Genomic DNA, 18,883 nt, shown 5'->3' on the forward strand with positions numbered 1-18,883 from the left:
CATTAAGATACTGCTATTCTTGCTGCAATTCCAAAAGCTGTACTTGGTCTACTAAATAGTGAGCTTATTCACAAGGTGCTGTGCCTCAGTGCAAACAAGATCTGAAGGCTTTCTGTAGAAGCCACCGAAGACCAGTTGTGTATGAGTCTCGTGATCAGAAAAGGCAGCTGAATGATTGAGGATGGCTGGTAAGCTAGAGCTGGTAGTTAAAAACCAGCCAAAATTCGTAATATCTCCAGGTCCCCTGCTGAAAATGGCATGTTCAGTGAAAGTAGGCAGACTCTTAAACTCTACTCTGAAGCACAGTTTGCTACGTCTTCCCAGAGAATAGTCGACCTCCAGATTCAGAGACTAGTGTTTGAATGTGACAGGAAAGAATACGATGATACGGCTTTTCTTCTACTTGAATAATCAGAAATCTGTGGCTTGCTTTCTGCCATAGCAAACTTTGCCTTCTGTGACTCAAGTGAATATTGAACAAGAAGTAGTGAGAAACTGGATTTCTATTCCTAAACAAATTTAAAATACTTTTTCAGTTTAGATGTCATCTCTTTCCAATCCCTCAAAACAGTTGCACGTGACAATATTGTGCAAGTTACCTTCCATGAGCTTTCTCCCAGCTCCAGAGGAACCAGTGTTAAGAATAAAAATGTATGACTTGTTCATGAGTTCTTCCTGTTCCAGTTTCCTATTTTTGAGACTAAAAGGCGCTAACTGGTACCTGTTTTTGTGCTAGCTGCAAATAGTTGTGCTCACCTCTTTCCCAATCAAGCAATGCCTTTCCGAAACTGTTTTCTCTGTGTGCAAGTTGCTTTACTCCCCAAATCTCTCTAATTATATAATACAGGACTGTGCACAGGCAAGGATTTTCAGGCTTTGGTTTCTTTTCTGTAGCAGAAACAGAGATCTTGAGGTGAAAATTTGCTGCTACCACTTCTATGATTTTGGAAGAACGTAGGATGAGGTGGAATCTTACAACTAACACCTTATTCCTCATCAGCTGGAAGGGTCTTGGAGCAGTTTTGGGAACAGTTGGTTGTTCAGAGCCTACTTCAATGAAGCCTGCTCCACCGGTGGCCGGAGACGATGCTGTAAAATTAACGGTCATGGTAAAAAGCTAACTTGCACGTTTTGCTCAAGCAGTCAGTTGCTTAGTTATATACTGGCACTACAGGGCCAAGTTGTCATCTTAACATATTTAATTAGCCTTTCCTAACACTTTTAAGAGGTTTCTTGTAGTATTCTAGAAATAAAAACTGGACAGGTTATTCTACAAGAGAAGGCTCATTATATAAATTAGTGGATCCTTCCTCTCAACTCAAGAGCATTCCCTCCTGTAAGTTCTTAAATGCTTTATCCAGCCTTAAATGATCTGTAAGCCTGCTCTGTTTCAGGAGTGGCGGTGTTATCCCATGGCCTATTAGACTCTTCTCCAGTGGGAGAACACTTGAATTTTATTTGCAGACATCAAATTTCACTTGGACTGGTCTTTGGGACCTCACTGGGAGAATATAATTAATCTTTATTATTTCTGGGAATGAAATGAGTCTTCCTTTTGGGTACAGTGCATCAGGCAGATCATACCGGGTGAAAAGTAGCATGTATGTTGCGCTGATTTTTTTTTAGGGGCTCTTAATTTTGTATATGCTTGAGTTGAAGTTACTGGCTGTTAGTAGCTGTGAAAGTGATGTGTGCAGCTCATAAAGGTTCTGAGACATATTTAAAAGAATTGCGTTCAAACATTCAAGCCATGCCTTTGATAATGTAGGAACAAGTTGTTTTACTAATGGTAGTTCTAGATTGCTAACTCTTGAACCTTCCTTAAGTCAAATAAGAAGTGGGTTTCCATCATACGCGCTGGTCCCAAAATAAACTTGGCTGGATTTCTTTAAATGTGAAACAAAAAATGTATTAAGGGGGAGCTGATCATTAGATGTTGGACACTTTTCCTTGTATTAAGATGTTCTAGTTAACTTCTTGCATTGCTGAAGTTTGTCACTTGGAACTGCTGGCCCCTTTTATGGTTTCTGCTCAGTTATCTCCTAAGAGGAGGTTACTCGTCACCTGTTCAGGTAATTCTTTAGAGTCTCCTTTAACTGTACATGTGTAATTACTTTTAATGAGACTCAGAACCTGACTCTGTGACTGGGAGATGCATTTTTTTAGCTTCCCATGAAATTGTTCACTTGGGGTGAATAGAAGAGAAGTTATGCCAAACCTTATCTTGTACTAATGGCAAAAGTTAGTTATTTTTAATGCTTGCCTTCCCACCTTCTCTAAGTGAATGGATTAGCTCTTTGTCAAACACCATAGTGTTGGGTGGATGCTATTCAAATCCTGTCATGGTATTTTTTTACCCTGTCATGGTATTTACTAGTCCTGTGCTATTTCCTAATGGGCAGTGCTACAGATTTCATAGCAGTATTTCTTCCGAGTTGTTAAATGCCAATTCAAAGGACAACCGTTATGTATTCTACCAATAAAATGTGAAGCATTGCATGTGAAATGCAATGGCCAAGATGAAATGAATTGTATGTGGAGAAGACTGAGGTGCAGGGGAGAGAGTGCTGAGGAGATCAATATTCAAGTACGAAATAGGTTAATCATTTGGGGAGGAGATTAAAACATTAGGAGCCGTTTTTAGAAGACAATATATAATCAACTATAATGCAAGAAGATTTTAAAATAAAGCAAAACAAAAAATGCTGAAGTTGATTAGGTATATTTATATCCTTATATCTATACGCAGGTAAATACTTCAGATTTACACTCACTTAAGTAGAAATACTTCAGAAAGGAGATGTGGCTAGAGAAACAAGTGCTGTTAAGCACTAAGAGCTAGATAGTTGAGTATTAATGTCAGTAAACCACCCCTGCGGTGTCTTCAAAGGCACATGGTTTCAGAGAATTGCTGGTGTGGTGCTCCAGGGGTGGCTGTATGCCAGGAGGCAAGGAAGGCCCCACATGGCCATAGCAAACATGAAAATTGTGAACACAGTTAATGTTGTGGGGCTCTGTTTATCAAATGCAACAATCTTCACTTCGATGCGTTATGGCTACTGGCATGGTAGGAGTTTAAGGTCACATTTTCATATGATAAGTTTGCTTTAAATTCTTCATTTTAGAATTCTAAAGGCAAAACCTTGGGCCCCACCTACAGCAGTAAGTACCCTCACCATCCCAGTTAACTTACTGCTACACATGGGTCAGCAATCTAGAAATGCTTTTGAGCAAACTATACTGCTTTGCTCTTTCCTGTGCTGCTGTTGCTATTCCTGTGTGTCAAATGGGGACCGTTGGATCAGTATACGGCACTTTCTGCACCAGCTAAATGATGGATACCATAAGGCTTGAACCAGGATAGCTGCCTAGTGAAAACGTATGCTACTACCTATGCAACAAAAATATATTGGTGTAACCGTTGTGTAGACGGGACGCAGACACTTCACAGTAGAGTTGTGCAGATCAGGTTTATTACAATGTGCTCACACATCTAGCAGTGGGTCAGGATACCGTTGTGATAATGTTACACGTGTGCTAACCACAAAGACAGTCTTCAGTTAACTTATTATTCCAAGCACTATGAAATCCACACTACCCAGACTTGAGAGCAAAGAGGAGGAGATTTGGAAAATAATGAGAAATGAAAGGGATAAAAAAGTTTCAGTTTAGCCTCCTGGTTGTACTCTGCAGGCATCACAGCAAAAGTCTGGAGGACAGCAAGATGTCTTTGCATGTATTTGTGTGAAGCCCTCCCAAACACGTGGGATAGCATGTAAGAAGGCAACGAAGGAGCATACTGAATTTTCAGATAGCACTGTGAGCTGATTGCAGGTGGGGATCAACCTATCTGTGCTGAATAAGAAGTTGGTAGACTGAGAAGAGATGTTGAAGGCCAAGCTTCTCTGTGAAGGAGCAAGGAAGATTGGGAGAGGGTAGAGATCAGGTCAGTAAAGGGATTTTTGCATCAGCTTCTGAACGAATGTGAGCAGGGTGTCAAGCATTGCCGCATCCTTTTCTCTGTTGTTAGGGCAGAAGATAAAATCTGCATGATGACGTCTTTTCTGCTAATATCTAGAGTCTAGTTGAGGTAGGAGAAAATGGAGATACAGCATTGTAGTCGTGATGAAAGGTGATGACAGGATAGAAGAAATGTTATGTGGGCCAAAATGTGTATTTGAACAGAAGGCAGAATGTTAACCATCAGTACTAAAAAAAAAAACTTAGTAGCTTTTTGAGTTGGTATGAAAACTTACTTGGAAGAACCAAGGGAATATTCTTGTTTCTGTTAAAGAAAGCCTCAAACAGGCTAGCATCAGCTTTATTCTTCATCGAGCAAGTGCTCTGTTGGGTAGGCTTTCTCTATAGGAAGGTCAGGGATGGGTTGGGTAGGTCAGAGGTGTCTGGAAATGTTACTAATGAGAAGCTGTAAAAAATACTAGTGTGAACTGTTCCTCAAAGCAGAAGTATGACCAAAAGTTGCACTTCAAGAGGCTGTTCTCATTAAGAATTACGTAGAATTCCCTCAGGGAATCTCTTTCAAACAGCTCTTTGTCTCACTTCTGTCTCTGGTTAAACATGAGAGATCACTTTGCACACCCTGAACTTGTATGGTAGACTCGATATCAAATTGTCATACAACTTCCTTCCATCTGCAAATCCAGAAATTTCTTGGAAAGCTCTGAATCGGATACTTTCCGTGAAAACTTCTACCCTTCTAGCTAATGGACTGGTCTTGCTTTGGGGTTTTTTTTCTTTAAATTTAATCCCTGTCTGGCTCTGCTTCTTGATAGTTGAACCAAACATACTAAATGAAGCTGTATACCATTTATACTGAAAGCTAGCATGAAGGAAAACAACTGTGGATGTTTTATCAAGGCCATACTGGAATTTTCTAAATGCACTTGTGGTTTTTTGTGATCTGATAGTTCTTCCAGGACATTCAACCTTGATTGATGTGATTTTATATGTATGTTTTTCAAATTATTTCAGGCAAAACTAAAATACGGAAAACACAAAATACGGTACCTGCTGTATCAGATAGGTGTGCAGGTTTGTGTAATTGATGGATTTGAGTCTTTTCTCTTACACTTAATTTTATCTTTGTTTTTACAGGAAATAATGAAAAAAGTGTGCCACAACTCTTGATCAGAGACCTGAAATTTGAGAAGAAGTCATTAGCTAAGCTCATGTTTTCTCCTGATCAAGAAAATCATCCATCAAAAGCACCAGTAAAATATGGTGAATTGATTGTATTAGGGTAAGTGTTTGTGTCTTGGTTCGAAGTGAGAATGAAGGTAGAATTTCAGGGTGTGCTTAAAGCAGATAAAATGCAGGTTGCTGTCAGAGAGAGTCCCGGGAACAACCTCTCACTTGAACTCCCTCTTTTGCAGTGTATCTAGTGAGAGCGCAACTAAATGGTGAGTTGATCAGCTTTTCTTTGGTAGCTGATCTCATGTAAGGGAGGGAGTGGAGAGAGGGTTACCTTTTTCAGTGCCAACCAGGCATTATATGTAACGTGATATATTGGAAAATTGCACTGCAGCACACGTACTTTTTTGTGATAGCGTGAGCGTGGAGGTAGAGCTCTAAACAGCTGAGTAAATTTAAGTTTATTTTCTGCTCTTGTGTTCTTCCCAGGTAACTGTTTCATGACAAAGGCAGCCAATTTGTGAAGGGTTTCCCAGTTGGTTCCAGGTTGCACCTAGACAGATGACTAATGTGATAATGTGGAAGGAGAGGTTCCCTAGTAAATGAAAGTAAAATGAAAGGAGTTTTTTAAGAACATGGTATCTGACTATAATATTCAAGTGCAAACAGAAGACTTTAATAAAGCAAGTTTGCTGGCTGGCCTGTTTATGTTGACATGTTCAAAGTGACGGTGAGGGTTTTCTGATGGATTAAGTCAGAGTTTCAGAGAACAGTATGTCTATTTCTTAAAAGGGTGTGGGTTTTTTAACGACAATTCTCTAAAATATTAGCTCTCCACCAGGCTTGGTGAGTATTTAGGTTCTTTCATTTACAGTATGAACACACCATGTAGAGATAAAGCTACAGAAAGGCATATAACCTTAGTTGTTTTTATGTTTGGGACCAGTGTCTTGATTGTCGATAGTAGCTTTGAGATTAATCTGGGTAGCATTCCTTGCCCTACAAGCTTTGTGTGCATATGCTGTAATTACATGGGCACGTTTCAATATTGTTTGTCAAATTTAAATAGATGTGATTAATTGGAAATCTGTAATTTTTTTCAATACCGTACTAATTAAGAAGTCTTTTTGTGCTTTGTATGAAAGTTCTTGTGGGTCTGTATCTTATGAGAAGCTAAGTAATGGAGGAAGATGGACTTTGTTCTTTTTCTGTCTTTTTTTGATAGGTACAATGGGTCTCTCCCAAATGGAGATAGAGGAAGAAGAAAAAGTAGGTTTGCTTTATTTAAAAGGCCCAAGGCAAATGGGGTGAAACCTAGCACCGTGCATATTGCCTGTACCCCTCAAGCAGCAAAGGTAAGCTTGACTTGTCTCGTTAAGTCTTATTTCTCCTGGTGCTGTCTAAAGAGTTCAGTGAAGTCAGTGCTGTTATGCTGAGATGAAATGATGTAAAAGGCATGAAGTTCTGGCTGCAAAAAGAATGGTTCACATTTATCCAATTTTTTTTTCGTACCTGTCAGGGTTAGCAAGAAATGGTTCAGCAAAACAAATCTGATGCCCAGTCCTTGCTGTGTCCAGAAAAAAAAAAGCGTTTGGTTTTGAAACATAAATGTTCAGGGCACAGGCTAGTCATGTAAAACACTTTCTATTTTGTTTTCCTTCCAAACTCAGTACAGACATCTCTTCTAGCCTTCCTGGTTTTGCACTCATTCATGCTTTAGGGGTAGCTTTGTTTCATGTGAAGCTGACTTTGAAATGGTCTTTTGCCAAAGCTCTGCGTGCACTTGCTATTCCGTCCAATGGGTAGGAATTCCCCAGGGACGAGGACAGGTGGGTTTTGCAGGGCATGTTTTATACTGCTCGTAATCAAGTTCAGACTTCCCATTAAGAAGCAGTAAAGGAAGGGCTTAGGTTCTGAAGTTGAATTGCATTTCATGTCAAAACTAATGTATGATAGCTAAGGTGTTACCATGAAATACTTCTGTATTGTGGCATTTTGAGTGTATGTGCAATTATGTTCAATAACAAATGGAGCATTTCTACTAAAAACAAATGGAATTTGAGACTGCTTAGTGGTTGTTTAGAGATCTCCAGTGTTGAGATAGGCCCTTAAATACAGTAGTGTTAAGTGTTTGAGCCCCTAAATACCTTGACATTTAAGAATATTGATTCCTAAATTCAGGGAATGACATAAAGTATTCTGAAATCAAAAGCATTTTGCTAACCAAAGTTCTTGTAATAGAATTACATCTATAGGAGTTCTGTGAAAAGAACACTTATTTTTGCTAATTCTTTATGGTCTTCAAGTAAGTGCTATTTAGAAGCACTTTTAGAAGAGTGTTTGTTCAGTTGCTAGTAGGTAGTTGCAGAATGAAAATCTAGACTAACAAACTGAAACCTAGATGACTTCGCTACAACTTCTGCAACCTGTGCTGAGTTTCTCCATTTTACCCTGTTTACCACCACTACGTGCTAGTGTTTTTTGTCTATGTATCCTATTAATCATCACTGATGTTAGTATGAACTCAGATGCCGTTTTTAGAACGAAGTACTTAAGTTTTTGTCCTCACTTTGCTGTTGGAGAAGTTCAGGCTGAGAAGGCCATCAAGGTGTTACATTCGGTTTTAGCCTTTGCAGTCAGTTGTTTCGTTCTTTTGTGTTAAGGCCAGCGTTGCTTTAACACAAAGCATGACTAATAGTATGTCTTGGTTACGTGTATTTTGTTGCAGTGTGCGGTGAAGAGACCAGTTTGGTCTGTTGCTGAATCAGTCCTGCAGCTTTTTTTAATGGCCAGGACTGGTTTTTGCGAAGTTTAATACAGGTCTGTCACTAACAACCATTTGCCTTAATGCATTCATTGGGCAGAACAAGAGCCTGGTTGTATATATTGTCTGCTTTGCTGCTGTATTCAGTAGAGTTATTGTTCACTGGTTCAATAATATTTGGCATTTTTTCCATAGGCAATAAGTAATAAGGACCAACACAGCATATCTTACACTTTGTCTCGGGCCCAGACGGTAGTAGTTGAATATACCCATGACAGCAACACAGATATGTTCCAGGTATGTGAAGTAAATATGATATATAAATGCATTCTCACTTTCGGTAGTTTCTAACAAGACATCCTCTCTACAGGTTTTTTCCCTTGACCCAGAAGTTTGCACGTGTCACTTTCTGCACTTCACTATTCAGAGACATTTAATTCATTCCCAAGGCCATCACGTGAACAAGGCTGCATATCTCTGCATCTCTTTTAGGCTTGGTCAGAGGTGAAAGTTGTTTTTTTGTGACTAATGCAGAGGATTATGGTTTTGCCTTTGATTGCTGGTCTGCAAGTCACGTAACCCGTCTCCTAGTCCCTCCTTGCAAAATGAAGAATAAAGTGCACTGTTCTCTTTAAGCGCTTGGAACTTTGCTTCTAGCATTTACAAAGGGATTTGGGATCAGCCAGTTGGAGACAGGGTAGAAGAAATACAATGGGAAACTAGAGGAAAGCTTTTGACACAACTAACATGAAAAATACCCCTAACTCCTTTAAGCAAACCTAGAAATAAGTCTAAAGCGTTGGGAAATGTGGAGAGAGGAGGCCCAGTTCTGATGTGCTGGCAGTTCAGAGCAACTTTGCTGCAGTTCCTGTATGTATGAGAAGGAACCACAAACACGTTTGCAGCTGTGGTGTGTGCTCATATCTTATAATTGTTTCCTGTTTTTCTCAAAAGGAAGGGTTTTGTTTTGGGGTTTTTTTGGTGTGTTTTGTTCCTTCTGATTCCCGGACTGATTTCACATTGATTTTTTGTTGTTGCTAATTTATGGCAAGGAGTTTTGCTGTCACAGCATTTAGCTGTGACGCCACTGCAGGATCTGAGGAGGTGGGAGGTGTTGGTAAGTGGTGGAGGAAGCCACTACGCCACTGCAAATACCTACAACAGAGCAAAAGGGCTGTAAGGAGCGAACTGCAGCATAAGCTATTGTTTGTGTTAAGTGTTCGCTCTTCAGGCATGCTGTGGCGTGTATGCTGCTCTAAAATTGCCAGTGGCAATCCCTGTGTTCTGATGGGTTATCCTGCCTAAGAAGCAATAGAAAAATACATTATGACAAAGCAGTTTCAGTCTCATGAAAGCTCTCCATCCAGCCTTCACCAAAATGCACCTCAGGCTTTTGGGTCTCCTGCCCAGCAGTTAATCAGTCTCAATATAACCAGCTATTTTATAAGAAGCTGTTGAGAGCTCTGGAAGTGAGTGAAAGGTGGTAGTGTGTAAGTGGGCTTTAAACCTGGCTACATGGATGTTTGGGAGAGGGATATAACTTCTCTTCATGCTTTATAAGGAAAAGGACAAGATGAGTTGACTGGAAAAGCAGTGAAACCCATGCAGTTCTATCAAACCCAGTAGAGTTGTGTGGGACTGCAAAACTCATTCTTCTATGCAACCAGAAAAGAAGGCACAGCTCCTAGAAAAATCTGGTTGTAGTCAGATGTTGTATCCCTCTTGTGTTCTGTGCATATTAATGTAACCCTTCCCATCATAAATGTCTTGTACGTGGTCTTTCCTGACAGATTTGCTGCTTCTCAGTGCCCCACCGGCGCTGGAGAGTCAGCTCACATGATCTGATTTTTCTACATATACACCTCCACCTAGTCAGGCATTGTTGAGAATATTCTGAGCATGCAAAGTGACTCAATACCCCTTTTCTTCCATCTAACTGCAGTTTCCTAGCTGTTTTGGCACTGCTGCAGCTGGTCCAGCTGACCTGAGTATAACCTTTCTGATGAGAAGGCCTTCAATGGGAAATCATCTCAGAATTGACTTAATTACATCATTTTGTTTCCCCTTCCTTCAGTTGGCTGTACTCAGCCTTCAGAGTAACGTTGATCACATGGAGGTGGAATAAGTCATCAATTCAGATTAGGCATTAGAAACCTAAATTTAGATTGGTGGAGGGGAATGCTTCAGACTGGAATGTCAGATTTTTTCTTGATCACTTTTAAATGCTTTGAGTTTGAATATTCCTGGACCCAAAGGCAAACTTCTAAACAGGTTTGTTGTTTGTTTTTGTTTGTTTGTTTGTTTTAATCCCTTTCTAGATTGGTCGATCAACGGAGAGTCCTATAGACTTTGTTGTGACAGATACAGTTCCTGGAAGTCAGAGTAATTCAGATACACAGTCTGTGCAGAGCACTATATCAAGGTTTGCCTGCAGAATCATATGTGAACGTAACCCTCCTTTTACAGCAAGAATATATGCTGCAGGATTTGACTCCTCAAAAAACATCTTTCTTGGGGTAAGGGAACTCTTTCTTTTTTCCTCCAAGTTCGATGCAGACTTATTCTTGAAGTAATTCATAGCTCCACTTCAGCCAAATTAAAAGTTTTCATTGATGTAATTTCTCTTAGGAGAAAGCTGCGAAGTGGAAGACATCAGATGGGCAAATGGATGGACTAACTACAAATGGAGTTCTTGTTATGCATCCCCGTAACGGATTTACAGAAGACTCCAAGCCAGGGGTGTGGAGAGAGATATCTGTGTGTGGGAATGTGTTCAGCCTCCGTGAAACCAGATCAGCTCAGCAGAGGGGGAAAATGGTGAGAGTGACCCATGTTTTATGCAGCCTGTTTAAAATGGGTACAACCATAAGTGGTACAGCTTGGGTATAAACAGAGGCTGGAATCTGCCTCATTCAGTGCAGATGTCACCTCTGTAATTAGTTACGCTGACTTTTTGTGTGTCTGTGTTCACACATGAAGGTGTCTTGCTCAACCTGAATAACTGACATTTATCTGCAAACTAGTAGTTAATTGGAGATCTAGACTGCTCTCCTAAATTGAGTTGGCAGTCTACTATGCTCTTCTGCAAACTGTCATAGTCACGCACACGTTTTAAAGAGTGTTTTCCTGCTTCTCCCTCTTGAGTTTATGCTTTTAAGGTTTTCCCACTTTTCCTTTTTTTAATAGAGTAATAAAGAATAATTATTGGTTTACTGACACATGCCTATATACCTGGATATCCATTTCCACCTTGGCATTCTGAGTTTTCCTCTTTCTCTTGTTTCCAAAGCATTGGCAACATTTCCAAGAGGTGATTGGTTTTAGTATGACTTGGAATCTCTTAGCAAAAATAAATGCTATATGAACACTTAAGTGATGCGTTTAGCTAGGAATGCTGACAGCTGACTCTTCTGGAGGAGAGGAAAGCCACGTGTAAAGGTGTGTTTGAAGAAAACAGTCTGAAATGTGATGGAGGACTAAACAAGACTTGTCAAGAAGTTTTTTTTTTATTTAAAAAAAGAAAAAAGGCCGGGGGGGAGAAGCTGACAGCGGGCTCTCTATGGGTATCTTGTATAGGACAGTCAGGAGCTGCTTGAAACTTTTTGTCTGGATCTTCTGGGCAGATTTGTATTATGAAAGTGCCTTACGTTACTCTTCAGGTCACCTTAGGTGACACCTCTCTTCCTCTTTGTCCATGACAAGGTTGAGAACGAAACGAACCAACTCCAAGATGGCTCTCTCATTGACCTGTGTGGAGCAACGCTGCTGTGGCGCACTGCGGAAGGGCTTTCACGCACTCCTACTGTCAAGCACCTGGAGGCACTAAGACAGGAAATAAACGCGGCGAGGCCCCAGTGTCCCGTGGGGTTTAATACCTTGGCGTTTCCCAGCATGAAGAGGAAAGATGTTGTAGATGAAAAGCAGCCGTGGGTGTATCTGAACTGTGGCCACGTCCACGGCTATCACAACTGGGGAAACAAAGAGGAGAGAGACGGCAAAGATCGCGAGTGTCCCATGTGCCGCTCTGTCGGCCCCTACGTGCCTCTGTGGCTTGGATGTGAAGCGGGATTTTATGTGGATGCAGGACCTCCAACTCACGCGTTCAGCCCGTGTGGACACGTGTGCTCAGAAAAGACAACTGCGTATTGGTCCCAAATTCCTCTTCCTCATGGTACTCACACTTTTCATGCAGCCTGTCCGTTCTGTGCGCATCAGCTGGCTGGTGAGCAAGGTTACATCAGACTCATTTTCCAAGGACCTCTTGACTAACACATGTGTTACCGAGGACTGCAATAAACTGATAAGCTAAGCGATTCTGATTTTTAAACCAACTGTTTTTCGTATTCTCTGGGCTTTGCTGGTTTGCATTAAGATGAAGAATTTTTTGGGTTTTTGTTACAACAGCTAAATCCCTCTCTATCCAGAAAAGTCTGGAAATGGAAGAAACAGGGGGAGAAGGGGGAGAACTCCTGCCTTTTTTTTTAGTTAATAACTACTTCTGAAGAGGTGAAGGAGGTGGTGTAGAGTGAACTTCGATGCCTTCCATTTTAATGGTTTTGAATCACATGCCCACAGTATTTGAAAGTTGTTTCATTCTTTTTGTATATGGAGGGTAAATAGTTCAAAGAACATTAGTTTACAGCTTGGATGCAAACGTTGTAAAATATAACGTGTATATTAACTCTTTTCTATTTATCTTTATTATTGAAAATACGTAGAATGATTAGAGAGTAGCATGGTCATAGTGTGTTCATCCAGCAATTGGATGTGTAGAGTAGTTCTGGATGGAGAGGGACGTGAGATGGAAATGGTAGAAAAACCTTTTTTAATCTAAAATACTGAGTTCTTAGAATAGTTAAAATGCTTTTTAAACAAAGCTAATGCAAATTATGATGGCATAAAGGTGTGCTTTAACCATGTTGAAAGGTAGATAAGAAGGACTTCTTAATGTCTTTTTGGTAGGACTGTACTTAAGATCTGGTTATGAGGAGAGTATTTACCAGACTCTTTGAATATGCAACTTAGTCTAGATTAAGGATTTTTTCTCCCTTCATGCTAACACATCTCTTTAATTTAGCATTAGTGACATTTGTGAGGGTTTTTCCAATGTTATAAACATTAACAACCCTGAAAGACGAGATTCACTTTGTTCCTTGCTGTTTGGGGCGGGGGTGAGGGGAGAGGCGGATGCGCCCGTGCACATGGGTGGGGAGAAGGGAGCAATTTGTGAATCGGCCAAGGTCACACCTTGTGACAGGCTCGTCAGCCGGGTGTTCTGCCTTTCTTCTGGCCCATTGCAGACTGGCACGCTTGGGCGCATGGGAGCCACGGGCTTGCCTTTACCCTGCTGCAAGGAGCTGGGTGCAAATACTCATCTAGGCCACACGGGGAACAAAGTTGAAGCCTGGTACCCAAGGGATGTGTGCCTGTGTCCTAGCATCCTTGTGCAACTTGTCACAATTGGCAGTCTGTTAGGGGAGAGCTTGAGCTGGGACTGGACCGGACTCGTAGAGCTGAGGGTGCGCTGCTTGCGTGAGGACTGCTCACGCTGCGGTGGGCGCTAGTTAGTAGTCCCTCTCCGCTCTCCCCTCCCTACCCTTCCTTTCCCCCTGTATCCACCAGAAAAGGCCAGTGCACTACATCCAGCTTTGCTGCTAACCCACTGTGCTTCATGGCAAATACACAACCTGACCTTTCTGGGATTGAGTTGAGCTTTTTTGGCCAGCTTCACACTTTTTTTTTTTTTTTTCAAAATACGTACTGTATAATTGACAGTAGCAAATTTCTGTACTTTATAGCATAGCTTTAATTTTTCCTTTCGAAGCTGTTCTAAAATTTTCTTGGTTTAAAAAGAGGCCTATGTTGCTTAGATGTCATGAATTATTTACTTTGACTGTCAATTGTTTCTCTATTTTTAAAAAGAAATTATATATATTGTTTGGTTCACTCAGGAAATGCATGTGTCAGGAAACCTGTATTATAAGTTCAGTTAGCTGTCATGTACAAGTAACTGCTGTTACTCCCTTTCCATAGAAATATAACTGATTTTGACATTTTCCAGATTATATGCATTAAGTAATGAAACTTATGCAGCAAGAAATCCCTGTATTGTAGTTGTTCTAATCATTTTATTCAAACTATAGTATACTGTAGTTTAATTTTTATTTGCAAATTAATTTATTCAAACTACGTGAGTAAACACTTTTCAAAAATAGAAATTCTGGGATTGTCTGTTGCTTTGTTTCCAAGAGATGGGAAGGGGGGCTGGAGTGGCCCTTCTGCTGTCATACAAGGTGTCTGTTCTGCACGTGTGGATTAACATCACAAAAAAGAAGCAACTGTAAAGAGTTTGCATGCTATCCCGGTCATGGATTTGAATGGCTCCTTTCAGATGTGACCTTTTTAATGTGTTTTATATTTAACCCTACATTGACAAAGGCAAGATTCTTGTTCAAAAGACATAGTTAAATGATCTCTTCCCTGACTAAGTTACAAATAACGAAATGTAAGTAAAAACTTTAACCAAGTAGCTGGGCTCCTGTAAAACGTCAAGAGCTCTTGATTTCATCTTCCACAAAATCGGATTGACGCCTCTTCTCTGGTCCCGATCTTGTTGATTACGGGTATATGAAAAATCAGAAAAGGACATGGTGAAAGCTGCAAAGCAGTATGAGCAATATAAAGATGAACTGTGAAAACAGATTGAGAATGGGATGGTAGCAGACACATGGAAAGCAGTGTACTTGCCCCGTGTTGGCGGCACAGCTGGATGCTGATGTGGAGCCAATGGTGCCGTTGGGTGCACGCACATCTGACTGTAGAGGGGAAGAAGAGAGGTTCATGCCCAGCATGTAACCATCGTTAAGCTTCTCCCCCATTAAGATGATACTTTATCCTTTCATTATACTTCTCTACCCCTAACCCCACCCAAAACCAAAACATGACAGAAGGTGGCGTAGTCTTAGCAGAACCAGCTGTTTCTCTGGGTAGCGTTATGCTAAGATAACCCTTAAGAGTCTGCCCTGCGCTCTCTGCCTGTTGTGTACTTCTCTTGACCCAAGCTGGGCTTGTTCTGCTCATTTAAAAATGGGATTAACATGGCCATTCAAATGCCTGAGACACAGAAATCCCACTGTCAAAAGCAGGATAGCAGCGGTTGAGTAGTTTGAGGAACAATTTCCATACAGTGTGCAAGCTAACTGAAAGCAGTAGCTTTGACTGCGGCTCGCTATTTGAGCTCCCCTCTGGGCTTCTATTCTTTAATAAACAATTTAAACAGAAGGTCTTGTGCTCTGTAAACTGTAAAATGTCTGTCAGATTAAAAGTAAAATGATCCCTTTGACTCAACCAGCTGACTGAAGCACTCTGAACTGTGATGCCTTTGCTTCTGAACAAATTTGGGAGCTGGGAGAAGTGCAAGAGGTTGCACCACGCTGGCTTTGAGGCGATTACAGCTCCGCTTGTGTGCAGCCTGCATCAGCCCCTTGTACCTGCAAAAACCAGCCCCAAAGGAGATCTGTGGCCTTAATCTGCTTTCAAAGTTTGTTTGAATGGAAGGAGGTGTCAATGATGCAACCAGCAGATGGGACAGGACTGTTCCCTGGGAGACCACCGCAGGTATGTGGAACTGAGGAGGGAATGCATATGGAAAATGAGGCAAGCGTAGACCCTTTTTTAGCCGTAAAGTTTTGTGAAGATCTGCAGAAATGCAACTGGAAATCAGCAGGCAGCTTTCTGCAGTTGGTTTGTGCATGGCTGCTCTGTTCTGCACAGTTCTTGTGTGTGATGTGTAATGCAGGTGATTCAATGAGCTAATTTGCTTTTCAGCTGTAGGAAATTGCATGGATTTAACACTGGTAAAAGGCAGCAGCTGGCTAATGAAGCCCTATTTTTTTTGTTTTGTTTTGTTTTCCAAAGCAGAAGCAGGGCAGCTCTTAGTGTGCTGCCTCACAGCAGGGCAGGAGCAGGTTGATGGGGAGGTTGCTGGGGTCTTTCCCTGGGAAGGCAGTGGGTGCATCCAGCACTGATGGAGCGCTCCATTCCCTTTGCTGACTCAGCCATTGGGTTCAAGCAATACCACGAGCATGTGGTGTGGCTCTGAGATGCGTGGTGCAGGCTGGGGATGAGGTTTTCTAATCCCACCTGTGCTAGGCTTGTTACACCTGCAAGAATGAGGCTGGTATCCTGAAAGGTTTAATGACATGATGAAGTCACTCCAGCAGTCCTTCTGTATTTGTATTTGTGCTCTGCAAATCCCATACTGACCCTGCTGTGGCATGCTCGATCTCTTTCTGAAGAGACACTTTCCAGGCTCGATGCTAAAAATACATTTCCAGTTTTGCAATATAAATCTATCATGATGACTACAGCTACCTACCTGCATGCTGTCTTTCAGCCTGGATTAGGCCTGGTTGCTGTTGAATTAGGCCAGATTTCCTGGTCCTAGTCTTGGCTCATGCAATCCCTGCTTCCTTTTCTGTAAAAACACTGGCAAAGCACGCCTATTTTTAATTGTAGCACTCGACTTTAACGTAAGGGCTGTGATCATCCTGGAAATGCAGCTTCTAAGGTCCTTCATGGCTACAGGAGACCGCTTGTACGCGTGCTGTTGTGCATCCTGTGAAAAAGATCTGGGAAAGCATCCCTGCAGGAGCTGTGATGGTTCCTGTGACTTGTGTCAGGGGCTCTTTGGCAAGCATGGCCTCTGCCTGGGCAGCCGCAAGCCTGCCCCTTCCTAGGGGCTGCTTCCAGGGCAGCAGCAAGAGCTCAGGGCCCTGTTGGCTTGCAGAGAGCGGCGCCGTGTCAAACCGTGCTGTTCAGATGCAGTATCCCATGCTAACGTAGCTGGTGAGGCAAGCCGAGCTGGGGAAACACCGAGGTGTGCTGTTGCACAAGAAACAGCCGTCTGCGTCAGCCGTCCTGGGTGCTGCTGGTTGTCAGTCTGGTCCTGTCTCCTGAAAGCAAAAGAGTGGCAGATTTAAAGAGCAGAAAAATAGTGCTTTTATTCCCTCAAACCTAAGCTGTCCCTGTGAGAGCAGCCGTCCCGAACACAGCCTCGAGGGACTGCAAAGCCTGCAGCAGGACCAGCGGCTTCGGTCATGCCTGAGGCTGTGCATCAGTGCAGCATTAGGCAACAGCATTAGCCAGAGGTCCCAGTGCCTCCATCTTTACGTTCCTGCCTTGGTCCCCCTGCGAGCTGCTGCCCATCCTCCTCCTCCCTCCAGCCCTGGCAGATATGGTCTGTTCCACGGCCGCAGCAAGCAGGCAAATTTGCAGAAGCCAGCCCCATTCGCCTTGCCCAGCACTAGCTTGTGTGGGCTCAGGTTAGGCATCAGCTGGGGCCACATCCCATGAGGCTGAGCTCAGGGAAGACGAGTAACCAGAGGTGAAGTGCCAGCTCTGGCAGTCAGGAGCTCCCTGGCTCCGGTGCTCCCCCAGGATCTCCCTGCATCTTGGCTGCTGCCGTGCAGAGCAACAGGGACATGGCAGAATGGGTGGACAGTGCCTGGTCCTGGTGTGGAAAAGCGAGGTGGACCCTTAGTCTGGTGTCTGAATTGTAGAGCAGGAGAGCTGACAGTGGTCCTCTGGGTCTTCCTGCACAAAAGGCATTTGGATCCAGCGTAATCGCTCTTCACAGAGCAAGGTCCACCCAACCCCACTGTTCGGTTTTTGGATGTAAGTGTGTGCCTGGGAGGAATAAGAAGCACAAGCAGACGTGACACTACCGAAGCCTCATACAAGTTGTGGCTCAGACTTTATGAGTAAGAGGTGGCAGCTTTGGATTTTTCTTCCTTTAATATAATTTCACTTGAGCTCAGATAGGCTTCCAGCATCTGAAATTCTTACGGCAAGGAGACTCAAGGCTCAGCCGCAGACTATGAAGTGCCTCTTGTTTGTTTTGAGCCTGTCTGATGACTTTGCTTTCTACCCAATCTCTTGTGTCACAAGAGGCAGTGAGTAACCATTTCCTATTCACCTTTTATCTGCCACTCTTGATTTTGCCAGTAGCGTGCCTGGCTGGCTGTCCTCGTCCTACTGGCCCTCTTGCAGGGCAGGCAGGAGGGAATGGGAACCAGCACCAGCATCGCCCTGTTTTCTGCCCTGTGATGTTTGCCTGGCCCTGCTCGAGGATGCGTTTGTGGCAGCAGTGAAAGCAGCAGCAAGTGCTCGGTTCTGCCGTCCCTGCTGAGGGCCCAGCGCTACCATGCAGGGGGTTGAGACATCTCGCATCCTCTGCACGGGCGCAAACGACCTTACGGATCAACTAGAGAAGCACTTTCCTGCTGGCACAGGCAACTCCTTTGTAATTTGGCAACGCCTGCAATATTGTGATGTTTTTATTTTGAAGGCTTTTGCTGATTTAGTGTGACTAAACAGCTCTGAGGCAGGAGTAAATTATTAATCTGCTCTGACTTCCTTCCTCTACCCTGTCTCCATACATAATAACAGCTCTGTACCGAGATCGCTACTGGAGATCTGCTGCCTTTCAGAAATACGGTGAGTCCTTTGGAGTTATAACTCACACCAGGATTGTCTGTTTTTCCTCTTCCTAGTGGAAAGGTCTCATTAAAAGGCTTCCCCTCCGCAGCACTTGCACAGCACGCGATGGACTCCTAAGGATTCCCCGTGAGCGCGCCGCACAAAGCATGAGCGGCACAGAGAGGGTAGGTAGGAAATGATAGTTCCCATTTTCAGACAGTAGATGAAAGTGCAGTACGCATTTGAATCACTTGGGGCGGGGGGGGGAGCTTCCTTATGTGTACTCTTTACTAATAACTCCCAAGATCACCCTGTCTGCTTATTTATAGCTCATTGTCTTTGTCCTTGTGTTTGTTTCTGCTTCAACCCCCCCAAAAAAAATTAAATCAGATTCACTTTTCTCTGCAGTTGTTTTATCTGGCAGTTTCTCAGTCATGTTCGCTGTGGTTATGATTATTTTTTTAAGTGTTTCTATTGAAATATGTGACT

General features: G+C 42.6%; 1 protein-coding gene across 3 annotated transcripts in view; it reads left to right on the forward strand.

Moving 5' to 3' along the window:
• PELI1 (pellino E3 ubiquitin protein ligase 1) overlaps window positions 1-14,133 on the forward strand; it is a 46,345-nt gene extending 32,212 nt beyond the window's left edge. For all 3 annotated transcript variants that reach the window (XM_087776486.1, XM_087776487.1, XM_009467597.2), the window contains 6 exons: window positions 5,116-5,260; window positions 6,377-6,506; window positions 8,111-8,212; window positions 10,234-10,431; window positions 10,544-10,732; window positions 11,618-14,133. In XM_087776486.1, the coding sequence (XP_087632612.1) occupies window positions 5,116-5,260; window positions 6,377-6,506; window positions 8,111-8,212; window positions 10,234-10,431; window positions 10,544-10,732; window positions 11,618-12,184 (1,331 nt within the window). In that variant the 3' untranslated portion in view covers window positions 12,185-14,133. The remainder of the gene's footprint in view (window positions 1-5,115; window positions 5,261-6,376; window positions 6,507-8,110; window positions 8,213-10,233; window positions 10,432-10,543; window positions 10,733-11,617) is intronic.
• The last annotated feature ends 4,750 nt before the right edge of the window (window positions 14,134-18,883 follow it).

The sequence above is a fragment of the Nipponia nippon genome, unplaced genomic scaffold, assembly GCF_047370975.1.
Source record: "Nipponia nippon isolate SJK-2023a ecotype South Korea unplaced genomic scaffold, ASM4737097v1 scaffold_4, whole genome shotgun sequence".
In the NCBI taxonomy this organism is placed as follows: domain Eukaryota; kingdom Metazoa; phylum Chordata; class Aves; order Pelecaniformes; family Threskiornithidae; genus Nipponia; species Nipponia nippon.